The sequence below is a fragment of the Manis pentadactyla genome, chromosome 10, assembly GCF_030020395.1.
Source record: "Manis pentadactyla isolate mManPen7 chromosome 10, mManPen7.hap1, whole genome shotgun sequence".
Lineage (NCBI taxonomy): Eukaryota > Metazoa > Chordata > Mammalia > Pholidota > Manidae > Manis > Manis pentadactyla.
In genome coordinates this window covers 18,631,336-18,644,898 of record NC_080028.1, presented here as the reverse complement: position 1 = coordinate 18,644,898, position 13,563 = coordinate 18,631,336, and the positions used below count along the sequence as shown (strand labels likewise).

The following is a 13,563-nucleotide window of genomic DNA, read 5'->3' as shown; positions in this document are numbered from 1 at the left end:
TCTCTTTGTAATTTCTTTGAGGTTAGAGGCCAGTTTCCATTTCTTTATATTCCCTTACACCTAATATAGAGCCATGACTATCATAGTCAATATCTGCTCATTTTAAGAACTTATTACAAAAGGGAAATATGGAAATATAAATACTGTGGAAAACTTAGTTAAGAAAAAAGCATAGGAGGAAAAAATGTCACTGTCTTGCCAATGGGTTCAGCTCCGGGCAAGTTCACTATGGATTAAATGAGACTGAGGAATGACAATGGAACGTTCTTGGGGTGAAAGAGTTTATACCTAACTTTACTCCCACGGTGGCAAGTCAATTACTAGAATCCCGTCCACTCAGAGCAAGTGGATGCTTCTACATGCAGCAAGCCGGTCTCTGCCTCTGGGCCTATCTGCCCCAGCTGTCTCAAGTCTCTGCTTTCCTGCAGCCCTGCGGCAGGCAGTGCAGCCATACCACCATGTTGCCCTGAGCACTGGGTGGAGCTCTTTATATGTGTCAGTAGCAACGTATTGTCCACACATGTGTAGTGAGCTAGCCAACCAGGACCAGGTGAGAATCCTGGCCGTTAAGAACCTTCACTTTATCCACAGTCACCCACAGTCATTCTTCTTAAAAGTAACCATTATCACTTTTATAGAGCTCTTTATCCTGAATTCACTAAATCAGATTTTTTCCCCCCATTGGTAGGGGTATAAATGAAGTGGGCCTCAGTCATGAGTCATTGCTTAGCTTTGTACACCTAAAGCAGTCTGTCTTCTTCAAATAATAACTGTCTCCATTTATTAAAAAAAAAAGGCAGCAAATGATGCCACTATCAGCTGCTTCTAATTAGCCTCTCCTGACTGTTTCAGTAAATGACTCAGCACCTGGACTTCTTAAAGTGGTCAGGTTACTTTGAATCATAACCGCATAAAATCACTTAACACTACTCTGGGAGTTCAATATCAACATTTCTTCCTGTATCCTTGCTTCTGGAGTCCAAAATGATGTTAGAACCTTTGCTATTACCCTTTGAAAAATAACTGAGCCAGAAGTTATGAGCCAGTCAGTCTAGGAAAGTAGTTCACAGTATTTTTCAGTATGAGAGGCCCTTTTGTAATAGAAAGAAATTTTTGAGGAACCCTAGATGATTATGGTTGGATTTTTAATGTTCACTGAATGTGCACAGATTGTTGAGGATTTAAAATAGGAGTATTAAATGGAAATGGGTAAATTATGTTAGGAAATTCATCTTAAAATCCCAATTTTTCATCAAACGATAGTATTTCACTTCTTTTATTTTCCAGGCTAGGTTCTATTAGTTTTCCTGTAATACATCCTGGTTTAGAGTCTTACCTCTTGTGTATCATGTGGGCAGGAATGGTTAAAAGTATTCTGGCCTTCATCTGAACACCAGAGCCAAACCTGGAGTCACATTATAGGTATCAAGATGACAGGCACACCTTGGTTCATCTGGGAACTTTTTAACCCTCTGAAGATTTCTAAATGAGATCTCTAAAAAAAACCACTCTTCTCTGAATTGGAGGAAGTGTTCATTGGCAGGGTCATTCTTCCTACTACTTGTTAATGGTGTTTTGAGGGAGGAAGAGGCAGATGGCACAACACCTGAAGTTAACATGTGCTAGAATGTGGGGAAGTTGGGGTTCCTATGGCCAGGATCCTCACTGAACTTAAACCACTTGATGTAACTGGCCTGTTACTAGGCTACTACTTCCACACCCGTAGGCAATAAGCTATTATGGCGCTATATAGAGAGCTCGGCCCAGGGCTCTCGGTGGAGGCAGAGATGCTAGTGCTCGACCTGCCGCTGGGAGAACAAGTCGGGTAATAAACCCTTTCACCCCAAAGAAACGTTCTACTGTCATTTCTTTGGTGACACTGAATCCATAGTGAACTTGCCGGGGGCTGAAACCCATTGGCAAGACATAGAATTATGAGGCAAGTTTGATTTTGGGGATATTTGTATTACCTCAGAACCCTGGGAAGTCATGCCTTCAAAGGAAAAAGAGGATGTTGACAGTGGTCATATGAATATATTGAGAAATCCTTGTAGTAATTCCATATCCTCCCAGTCATTTGCCACCAATGGATTGGGGAGCAATGACCAGGGTTTTGTGGATTATATACACATGTGAATACATTTTAGTTATTGTGGCAGTGTCCTGTCTGAGGGCTTCAGCCCCAGGCAAGTTCACTCTCGATTTGGTGAGACTGAAAAATGACAATGGAATGTTCTTGGAGAGAAAGTGTTTATAGCCAACTTTATTCCCAGTGGCAGGTAAAGCGCTAGAATCCCATCCGCCTCAGGGCAAGTCTTCATGCATCAAGCAGGTCTCTGCCTCTGGGCACCTCCACCCCAACAGCTGTCTCAAGTGTCTGTCTCAGGCAGGGCCACTACTCCAGCCTCGCTCTCCTGCAGCCTTGCAGCCCAGCGCACTGGGTGGAGCTGTTTGTATAGTCAGTAATAATGTATTGCCCACGTGTGCAGTGAGCAAGTGGACCAGGGTCAGGTGAGAATCCTGGCCATAGGAACTTTCATTTTCTCTGCACACAGGTAGGTGGAATGATAGGAAAAGAAATAGGTCAAAACCAGACAGAATCCCAAATTGCTCCATGGGCTTGAGTTTAATGTATTTGTGGGGTTGTTACAGGATGGCATGAGACCTCTGAAGCAGCTTCATGTATACCCAGGTCCTGTACCTGCCCAAAACAGTGCTAGAGAAATTTTAACTAGAGCTCTATAGCTTTCAAGTGAGGGACTGCCTTGCCAATGGGTTTCAGCCCCACACAAGTTCACTATGGATTCACTGTGACCAAAGAAATGACAGTACAATGTTCTTGCGGTGAAAGGGTTATAGTCAACTTTATTTCCATGGTGGCAGGTCAATCACTAGAACCCTGTCCACTCAGAGTGAGTCTGCATGCAGCAAGCCCGTCTCTGCCTCTGGACCTCTCTACCCGTGCAGCCGTCTGTCTCTGTCCTCGGTGCTGCCACCACTCAGTCTTGTCTCTGCTCTTGGGCAGCCTTGCAGCCATGCCACCGTGATGCCCAGAGCATGGGCCAAGCTCTTTTTATAGAGTCAATAATGACATATTGCCCACATGTGTGTAGTGAGCTAGCCAACCAGGGCCAGGTGAGAATCCCAGCCACACAAACCTTCACTTTATTCACACTCCACCCTTCCAGGATTCTTGCCTCTCAATACTCTGCAATGGTCCCTGTGCAAGGAAGCTGGTACACTGTAAAAGAACTATGGGTGGGCCTTTCAATACCCACCTTCTCCAGCCTCTCCAGCAGAAAGTCTTGCAGACACACAGGCTGATCTTGTTGCTTTATCTCTGCCTTCTGCTTTGTCCTCAGTGGCTGGAACTGCTGCTCCAGTCTGTTGTTGCCACAGCTATCCAATTTCTTTGTCTGCTTCTTCCTTTTCAAACCAACCCAAATCTGGGTCCTTGTGACCTTCACAGGGCCCTTTAAATTCTTCCTACGAGAGGCAGATCGTATTTTCTTTTGTACTTGAGCCCGAGGATAGAAGCAGGGCTGCACCTCTCTCCTGGAAGAACTCCCAGTTGCCAGTCCTTCGGGCTCTCCACTAGCTTTCAACCAGGTGGGGTTTCACCTGGAGGGGCTGATGCCTCCAGCACAGGCAGGGTCTCCACCCCAACCTGTTCGTCAAACCTCCGATCCTCTATTTTTGGGGCTGACGGCTCCCCTACATCCTTCACCTGCCCCACGACACCTGGCTGCCTACACTCTCATGCTGAGGCTTCTCGCGCCGCTCCTTCTCAGGCTATCATTTACCATTTCCACAGCACTTTGTAGTGACGCCATTTCAGTCACCAACAGTTTCTTTCTCTTGGGGTGGAGCCCAGTCCTCCACCCCTTCCTAGTACCACATGTCCACTGGGGGACACTCGAATGTCTCCCCATCCATAGGTGCAGTCCGCTGAAACACTCCTCCCATGAGGGCAGCCTGTTTTTTTTTCACTTGGTCAACAATGAATCCTGCTATCGCCAATTGCCTTGCTAATGGCTTTCAGCCCCAGGCAAGTTCACTATGGATTTGTGAGACGGAAAAAATGACAGTGGAATGTTCTTGGGGTGAAAGGGTTTATACCCAATTTTATTTCAATCACTAGAATTCCATCCGCTCAGGGCAAGTCTACATGCACCAAGCTGGTCTCTGCCTCTGGGCTTCTCTAACCCCACAGCCATCTCAGTCGCTGTCCTTGGCGCTGCCACCACTCCAGTCTCACGTCTGCTCTCCTGCAGCCATGCTACCATGTTGCCCAGAGCACTGGGTGGAGCTCTTTATATAGAGTCAATAACGACGTATTGCCCACATGTGTGTAGTGAGCAAGCCGGCCAGGGCCAGGTAAGAATCCTGGCTTTAGGAACCTTCACTTTATCCACACAGGGATACTCTCACAGACATTCTCCTCGGTATAGGGAATTTGGAGAGAAATGCATCACTAGCTGTTCACAATGCCGTTTGAGGTACTAGTGTCCAACACTTAGTAGAGTCAGCCCTGCAGAACATTTGGCCAAGTATTTAAAATTGCAGAGTCTACTTCATGAAAACAAAAGATTGTATTTTGGAGGCTGGAAACCAAAGAGAGCTATTATATAATAATTACAATAAATATACCTGAGTTATTTTATCTGCAATAAGTAAATACCTAGTTTTCATTAGTACTAGAGGAAGAACTAGGAATTAAACCAAGAAACATTAAATTAGGGAAATATGGTAGAAGGAAATCCTTTAAAAAATAACTTATATTGGTCAGGTTTAAACTTAATGTCAACTAAAAAGTCATTTTTTACAGTTATAAATAAAAATGAACCAAAATGAACTTACTTATTTAGACAGTCTCCAACTTTTTTATCACTGTGGTGTAATTTATCACTAGTTCCCTCTGGCTCACTTTAGAGGTTAGTTGTCTGGGGATTATTTCCTTTATACACTGTCTGAAAAATGGAGATTTCCTAAAACAGTATTAGAAAGCTCTTGAGATGGCTGCAGAGATTAACCTTAATTTTGGCCAGTACCTCATCTTGCCTGGATTTGGCTCAGAGTACAACAGCTGTGTTTACAAGTAAGATCAAAGTTTTGTGTTTAACCACCATTAGAAGCAAAATACCAGCAGCATTATTTTTTTAATATAAAGGAAGGAAGCAGGCACTCACTTCAACACAACACTAAAACTGCAGTTGGCAAAAATACTTATTTCATACATCTTTAAATCTATTGGGTTACTCAAATTGTTTGCAAAGGTTGAGAAAGCTGGTGGTCTCTCTCTTCACTTACCATTGTTTATATGGATTTTATAAGCTTTTTGTAACTATAAGTGTTTCAAGTTCCAAGGTAGAGTATTCTGTTAAAAACTAGCTGAGAAGGCAAATGACTAGATATAACAAAGATATAATTAGATAGAAATAAGATGATCCAAGAAATTTCCAGGCAGATGTAAACTGATCCTACATAAGGGCAACAATAGTTTTTACTGAGATAGTTCAAAGAACAGCTGGAAAGGTCAGAAAGTAGATTCAATGCTTTTGAATTCCCATGAAGTCTGTGTCCATGCATGCAGAAGAAATTTGTTAAGTATGGGTAATATCATCAAATGTGTATTTGTTTTTCCTTTTGGGAAATAATATCCTCAAAGCTGATACCCTAATTATTTTGTTGTGTTACTGTGCTTAGTTAACAAACAGTTGATATAAATTAAAGTCATGTTAATAACATAATTTACACCTATGTTTTAAAGGGCATATTTCTTTAAATATATAATTAGAAACGAATGTTAGCTGTTCTGAAATTCTTTTCCAATGCCTGTTAAAATAAATGTTTTGGAATCATCAGGTGTTAAAGAAACAGACTGTTCTCTCCTGTCCGTTACTGAGCACACCAACTGTGTTGATAAAGATATACTGGAACAGAATGCTGCTTCTGAGGACTTGACCAAGCTCTCATGAGGAATGTGTGGAAATGGACCATCATAATGGTCATTTTACTCAGATATTTGACTTGGGCTCAAAACTAAGGCTATTACTGCTATGGTATAAAGTTGGGTTGAGTTAAACTTTTTAAGCTACAGAAAATCATGGAGAATAATCTGGAACACTTTTTCTCTCCTCAGAAATTAGTTTTGGGCACAATACTGTCTCATAACTTCCTAATCAGCATTTCTGGGATAATGTCAGATTTTTGACAATTACAAAAAACCAGGCACAAATGTGCAAACCAGATTTCAATTTCTTCTCCACTGACATGAGATTTAAAACAGCAACAGGAACATTTCTAGGTCACTGTCAATATGTAGTCACAAATTACTAAAGAAACAAATTGGAGTGCATGGGTGTGTGATTTTGTGTTTTGGCATGGGAGAGACATTGAAATATTCACAATTACAAGCCAAATCATAAAAATAAAGTGGGACTTATGATCCCATCATTTTGAAAGAGTAGGATTTAGTTCTGACATCTTGCAGATTTGTGATATCCTGACTTTTGTTTCAACAGTACTAAATAAAACAAGTTTTAGAACATAAATACAACTGGTTTTTTCTTTCCACAATGTTTGTTAAGTGAAGCAATCCTGAGGAAAACTTATTTTCAACATAAGAAAAACCCTCTTAGACATATTTATAAACATTAACAGAAAAACTAAAGGTAACTGTGACACACACAGAATTAGAAATGATGTTAATAATTAATTCCCTATTAAACATTTCCTCCTTTGTTAGTCTAATTTAAACACAATTTACTAAGAACAAAATTTACTGAGGAAAAAGAGAGTCATTACACCATTTAAAGTAATTGAAAACACTAAAGTTTAACAAAAAAGTATAAGTTAGAAAAGGGTCACATAGCCCTATGTAAGATCCAAAGAAAGAAAAGGTTAGAGTTCTCAGTGCTTACTCAGGATAAATGTTTACCACTCCTAAGACTAAGGTAAAGACATTTCTTGAGAATGTTTTATCTTATGATCACCATTTAATTTACAAATGGAACCATCATTTTCTCTTTGAGGGTAACACTTCCTGCCTCTCTTTGGCATAACTGTATTTACATGGCAACCATGAATTATCTTTTCCCAGGACAGTTTTCCCTACCAGACAGTAGACCTACTGGGTAATTTCATCAAATTTTATATTTGGTTAAGTTCTTATTCCAGAGAACCCAGTCCTAGGAACTCAACACACTCACCTCGCCAATATTCATCCATTAACACAACCCACTCAATGCCTAAGTCAACTTTTCTAAGTGTAAGACAATTTTCAATCTGCCATTTTGGCATTTATTCCTTATTTTGGGAATAAAATTCTTACAAATTCTTGGCCTATCCTGATGCTTTTAGGGTTCTCTGTCCCATCACAGAGACCATGAAAGAGCCATGTCAAAATTTCCCGTCCTTTGCCTTTTAAGGTTTGAAATCTGCTTACGAAGGGATAAAGGAAATTATTTCTATTATTGGTAATAATATATTACTGTATTAAATCATTGGCTTGGAAATTGCTATGTAATTTTTTATGTACTTTAAAGCATGAAACAGTTTATGCCAAACACCTACAATGAGTGCTTGATATTTTAAAAAATTACTTGGAATATTTCTCTCTTAAAGCTAATTTTGATTCCATAAGAAACCTACTGTAAGACATCTTATGAATAGAAGAGTTGAGTGAAAAATATTTATTGACATTATTTATTAAAAATAAATGTCCAATTCCTTAAAATAAGAACTATACATCTCGGAAATAAGAAATCCCTGAATTGTGTGGCAGACACATGACAGGTATTTTCATTCACCTTAACTTAATCCTCATAGTAGGTCCATGAGACAGTGATTTCTATCTCCATTTGATAAAAGGAAATGCAGCTTCAGAGAGGGCACTGATGTGCAGGAATGCAGAGTGTCTGTAGGAATTTATTTAACTCAGTACCTCACACAGCAGAGCCAATAATCTTATACTCTTCTGATTATATTATGATGTATCACAAAAACAGGATATTGCTGGCTTACATAATGTTGATTTCAATGATCTTTGAGAGGGTAGATAGAGTTCTATTGCCACTTACTAGGAGCCATACAATAATACTTAAGTTTCTTGATAAGAGTGGTGAAGATTCATAAACGGCAGAGGCTGCTAAAGGTATTACATTGTAAATCATATTTCAAGGTAAACTATTTCATACGCCAGATGTTCTAAGAATATTAACATGTCCAGTCAAAAGGAATTTGCATATAGTAAACAAGGTTGAGTAACATAGCCACATTTTTAAGAAATTGAAAATCATTTTTATATTTAATTGAATAATAATCTTTTATATTTACTGAGGAAGTTGTAAGACCCCTACACATATACATTGCTTAAAAAAAAAAAAAAGGATATACCTACATATGTACATTCAACCACTTCCAGAGCTAACAATGAAAGGAGAGACTTTTTCTTCCTTTTGTAAATGTTTGTGTCCCTGAGAATTAGAACAGCATATATTTAAAGTGACATAAGATAGGATACACTTTGGATAATTTTGTGATAAAATCAAAAGCATTATGCTTCCTAGTCATCTCTTTTCTAAAGCTGCTGAATCAATTACAATCTTACTTAAAGAAAAAAAAAATATATATATATATATTCACAGAACAGAGTAGGAAATTAAGTTTTCAAACCATCAACATTTTATTTAACAAAGGCAACAATTGGGACATTTCTAGAGCTTACAGTATATTTGATATAAAAATAAGGAATTCTCTAAAATATGTACTAAAAATACAAACTTTACTGATCTAAAGTACATAGAAAATTAATTTTACATTTCAGTCACCCAAAACAACAGCTTGTGGTCTCCTCCAACTACACAAAGTGGGAGAGTTCTATGCCAGGACAGGCCAGATCCAACGGTTACAGAGCCAGTGATGATGGGCTACAAAACATGTTAAGAATTACAGCAGTTCATTAAATCACCCAAGATAACAAAAACTACCTTGAAAAATAAGAAATACATGGGGAGGGCTGTACAACACAGAGAAGACAAGTAGTGATTCTATAGCATCTTACTACACTGATGGACAGTGACTATAATGGGGTATGTGGGTGGGACTTGGTGATGGGGGGAGTCTAGTAAACAACGTTCCTCATGTAATTGTAGATTAATGATACCAAAAAAAATAATAAAATAAGAAATGCATGATAAATTGCCTTTGTTTAATAATGAAAATAGAATTAAAAACCATGTCCCCTCATAGGTGAAATATACATTATTTGTTTGCAGCTGGCTGGAATGAAAGATACTAATAATCTATGAGTAACTGGCACAGCACAGACTAAAAAATTCTGCATTCTAAACCAACCCAGCAAACAAAATTATTATATACAAATGAAGGAGGAGATAAAACAGAACAAACAAAACACTTCTTACGTGAATATTGGCAAAGTTTGTTACCACTCGTGATTTAAACATCAAAAGATGCTGTCTCTTTTCTATTTAAGCAGATAATAGTCATTCATAAGTATCTTTTAGTTACACATTACAAATATTGGGACTATGAGCAGAAAAGTAGAAAACACATTTAAAAACACATAGGCCACAAAACATCTCCACATTACCTGAGGGTGTCCTAAATGATGAATTTGAAACTGGCTCGCTTTTTTGCCAGGATAACCAATGGTTGCAAACAAGTCTTCATTAATTGTGGACCACCTAAGAAAAAAACAAAGGATAAAAATAAGTACAGTACCCTACAGATAAGAAAACTATAAGGTTTTCTGAATAGGTTATTTCTTTTACACAAAAAACAGTATTTTATAACTTAAATTTGTTAATATTGCTTTACATTTAGATTGGGAATTCCAGGGAAGTTGGCTATAAATATTTCCTCATCCTGTGAATATTTATTAAGTGCTTATCATGTGCCACATTGTTAAGTTCCAAAGTTAAACAAGGTTAACAGTTCCCTTCTTATAACCAAAGGCTGACAGTATGCTAGCAGATATAAATAAACTTGACATCAGACAGATATAGAATATTTCACAGTACATTAAAAAACACATTTAATATTGTTACATGTTACAAAATTAGTGATAAACTCATGTGTTTAAACTTCTGGGATGATACAGACACCTACAATATTTACATATTTAAGTATTTAAGTTTCAAGGCATTCTAGACATTGGCATATGCAAATCAATGCATCAACATGTGTTAATGGAGCTCCAGCAACATGCCCAGCACTATAATAAATACAATGGTGGAGATACAAGAAAAATGAAAGGATTCCTTGACAAAAGAAGTGGCTAGAGTGTAGTTCATATTTTTTTTTTGTGTGGCACACATTATTAATTGCTTTTCTAACAGCCATTCTGCCCTTGTGTCATGCTAACTGAACTCTAACTACATTCTGGCACAGTGTGTCCAACTCCAAGGGATAAGGCACAACTGGTTTCAGTCAATAACAATCCCCAATAAAAGGTGAGGGCTCCTTCCTCTCCTCTTACTTCAGACAATGTAGTATGAAGCTATGATGTCTGGTATTCTGACAGTCATCTTGTTGCTGTGAAGTAAGGCCAAAGCCTTGCCATTAATATTAGCAGAACGAAAGGTATGAACTCCTGATAACATTGATGACCTACTCAAGCTGCCTCCTCAGACCTTTTTGTTAGGTACCATTGTTCATTGATTTCAAAATGTGTATTTACTCCCATCTCTGAAATCAGGATGTATCTTAATCTGTGGCATTCTTACATTTAGTTGAACATTTTTTTCTTTGTCATATGTAAAATAATGATGCCCCCAAGTTGTACAATTTTACTGGGGGCATTTTAGACTTGATGAAATACAGCATATAATAAATATTCTACTAGTTTTAGTTGGTTAGTAAATTCTCCTGTTATTTGAAGCTGAAAGCAACTTAATGACTATACTGTGTAATGGAATATTATGCATAAATTACTGAAAAAGAACAAGGTAGGTATGTTAATTTAAGTGGGGGAAGAAAAAGACACAGCATGTTTTCATTTAAAGCACAATGAAGCTTGTATGCACAAACATTTTATATATTATCATCATAAAAATAAGGAAGCATATGCTCCAAATTGTTGAGAGGGTACTAGTAGAGTGCCAACATGTTTTGTGTTTTATAAAATTTTTCAAAGGAAATACTGGAAAATAAGTCACTCCTTTGGCCAGGTCAAAAGACAAAAGCAAAAATTTAGTTAGAAGAGCAAAATAACTGTTTATAAAACAATCAGAAAAACAAAAACAAAACAATAAAAAACAACAGTGCAAAGGAGAGGTTGGGAAAGTGTTTTATGTGGAGGCACAGCATGAACTAAGTAACCAAATTCAAAAAATCAAATTATAACTTCAACTAAAATGGTACATCACCTAAATAAGCAGGCTCGATCCATGTGGACAGGTCTCTTTTCTTGAGGGTAACTAAAAGATAATATTTTGCACTTTGTTGAGTTATGTGCTGGTCTCAAGTAGAGGAACTTAAGGTTTAAAAGATATTTTCTCTATAAAGGACACAATGTTCAATGTACTTAAACTTGACAAAATTCCAAACAAGCACTGGATTAAAATAGATGAAGTAAAGATAAAGACATGATTTAGAACTCTAATAGAACACCATCATTCAAAGGGTCAGTGCTTTTCTTCTTTCTTTTAAACATAAGTAAACAGTACTTAGATCAAAGATTTCCTCCTCTGCATTGTTCTTGCTGGGTTACTCTCAAAGTAAAGCAAAGCATGGGTACCCATCTCTGTTACGTAAAAACCCAATTCTGGTCCTTCTATAAGAAAGACTTGTTTCTGCCTACAGGGAGGCCCATGTATACAAGAATGGCTCAATGGATCATTTAGCAATAGTGACTGATTTTTTGGTAAGCAATAGATAAATATACTAAGGAAGTACCTGGATTGAGTAATATCCCAAATTAGCCAATTATTCCCCACAACAGCTCCAATTCTGAAGGTGTTTTTTAAGCACCAGTGTGCTGACATTAATGGCATCTGTTCTGATTCTAGAGATAAAATAGCCTGTTGGGCCAAAAGATCATAAAACCGGATTGTTCCATTCTTCTCTGCAACCATCAGCTGTTAGGACAGAAAAATAAAGAAAATTCAGTCACCTAATTCACTAGCCAAATCTGAGAAGTAGGCAGAGATTTCAAGAAAAGTGTAAACATTTGCATATACTACAAATGGGAGATCTAATTCAAAGGAGATAGGAGAAGCCTATGTAAAATTCTATGAAACATGAAAAAAAAATCTTTACAGAAAATTGGTGAAGAAAAGACTCAAAGTTTGGTACAATTTTAAATGATGATGTACGGTCACCAGGAAGAAAAAATCACCCTAAAGATTAAGTCTGAGAAAAGTTACCTTTAAGTTATGTTGTCGAGAAAGTTATTTTGCCTAAGTGTGTATCTATCAACAGAGATATATTTATGTGTTACACATCCTGAAGCAATGTAAGTTGGTTTTCAGAATGGAAGGCAGCATGACATAGTTAAAGAGCCTGAGGAGCAAGGCTGCTGTCTCCACTTAAAAGCTGGAAGACTTCTTCCAGAAGATGATCATCAAAAAACTTCAACAAAGATCCTGGCGCTGTTGCAGGTGTAGCTGCATTCACCCCACCGGTTCCTGGACTTGCCATTGGAATGAAGGAGGAGATATCTAAGCTGGCCTGTGCATACAGTAAAACAACAAATTTGACTGGATCTATACTGTTGGAACTCAACCAAGAATTAGGAGAAGTGCAAGTTGTAGCACTCCAAAATCTTACAACTACCGACTATCTACTGTTAAAAGAACATATGGGATGTGAACAGTCCCCAGAAATGGGTTGTTTTAATTTGTCTGATTTCTCTCAGACTGTTCAAGTTCAGTTGGACAATATCCACCATATCATAGATAAGTTTTCACAAATGCCTAAGGTGCCTAACTGGTTTCCTTGGTTTCACTGGAGATGGCTGGTAATTATAGGTCTGCTTTGGTTATGTAACTATACTCCTATTATGTTAATGTGTGTGTGCAATATAATTAGTAGTTTAAAACCTATACATGCTGAAGTTACTCTACAAGAAGATATGTCAAAGAAATAATCAATCTTCCCATGTTTTCTTCCGTCTGCTACTTCTATAGCTTTTCTTCTTCCTTCCTAATTACAACCCTTTAGTAGAATTCGTGCCTCATATTGAAAATTACCGAGTATTATAATTCTTCCAAGTGGTAAAGATACCTCAAGACAAACGCTGGGTATAGAAGCCACAGGGCATAAATCTGCAAAGAAGTAAAAAGCTAACCTTTTCAAAGAATATTGCTTCTCTCTCACTTACCAACTTTACATTTCCCTGTATGGCCCTGGAAGATGACTGGTTAGCCAGAGAAGGGTAAGATTCTTCAAGGGAGGAACAACCTAAGACAGGCACAGTCGCAGGGGGGCCATCAGGTGAGAAACTGGGGATCAACAGAAGTGAGGCTTAGAACCTCACCCCCCCGTTTTGAGAGAAATCTTCTGTATCCGTGGATGTTTTGTTGCCCTTGTCTAGCTTGG

General features: G+C 38.0%; 1 protein-coding gene across 2 annotated transcripts in view; it reads right to left on the bottom strand.

Moving 5' to 3' along the window:
• Positions 1 to 8,662: 8,662 nt before the first annotated feature.
• The window catches only part of NUP37 (nucleoporin 37), a 58,564-nt gene continuing 53,663 nt past the window's right edge, over positions 8,663 to 13,563 (bottom strand). For both annotated transcript variants that reach the window (XM_036891255.2, XM_036891253.2), the window contains exons 7-10: positions 11,920 to 12,101; positions 11,391 to 11,441; positions 9,614 to 9,707; positions 8,663 to 8,930 (exon numbers count right to left, since the gene is read on the bottom strand). In XM_036891255.2, the coding sequence (XP_036747150.2) occupies positions 8,817 to 8,930; positions 9,614 to 9,707; positions 11,391 to 11,441; positions 11,920 to 12,101 (441 nt within the window). In that variant the 3' untranslated portion in view covers positions 8,663 to 8,816. The remainder of the gene's footprint in view (positions 8,931 to 9,613; positions 9,708 to 11,390; positions 11,442 to 11,919; positions 12,102 to 13,563) is intronic.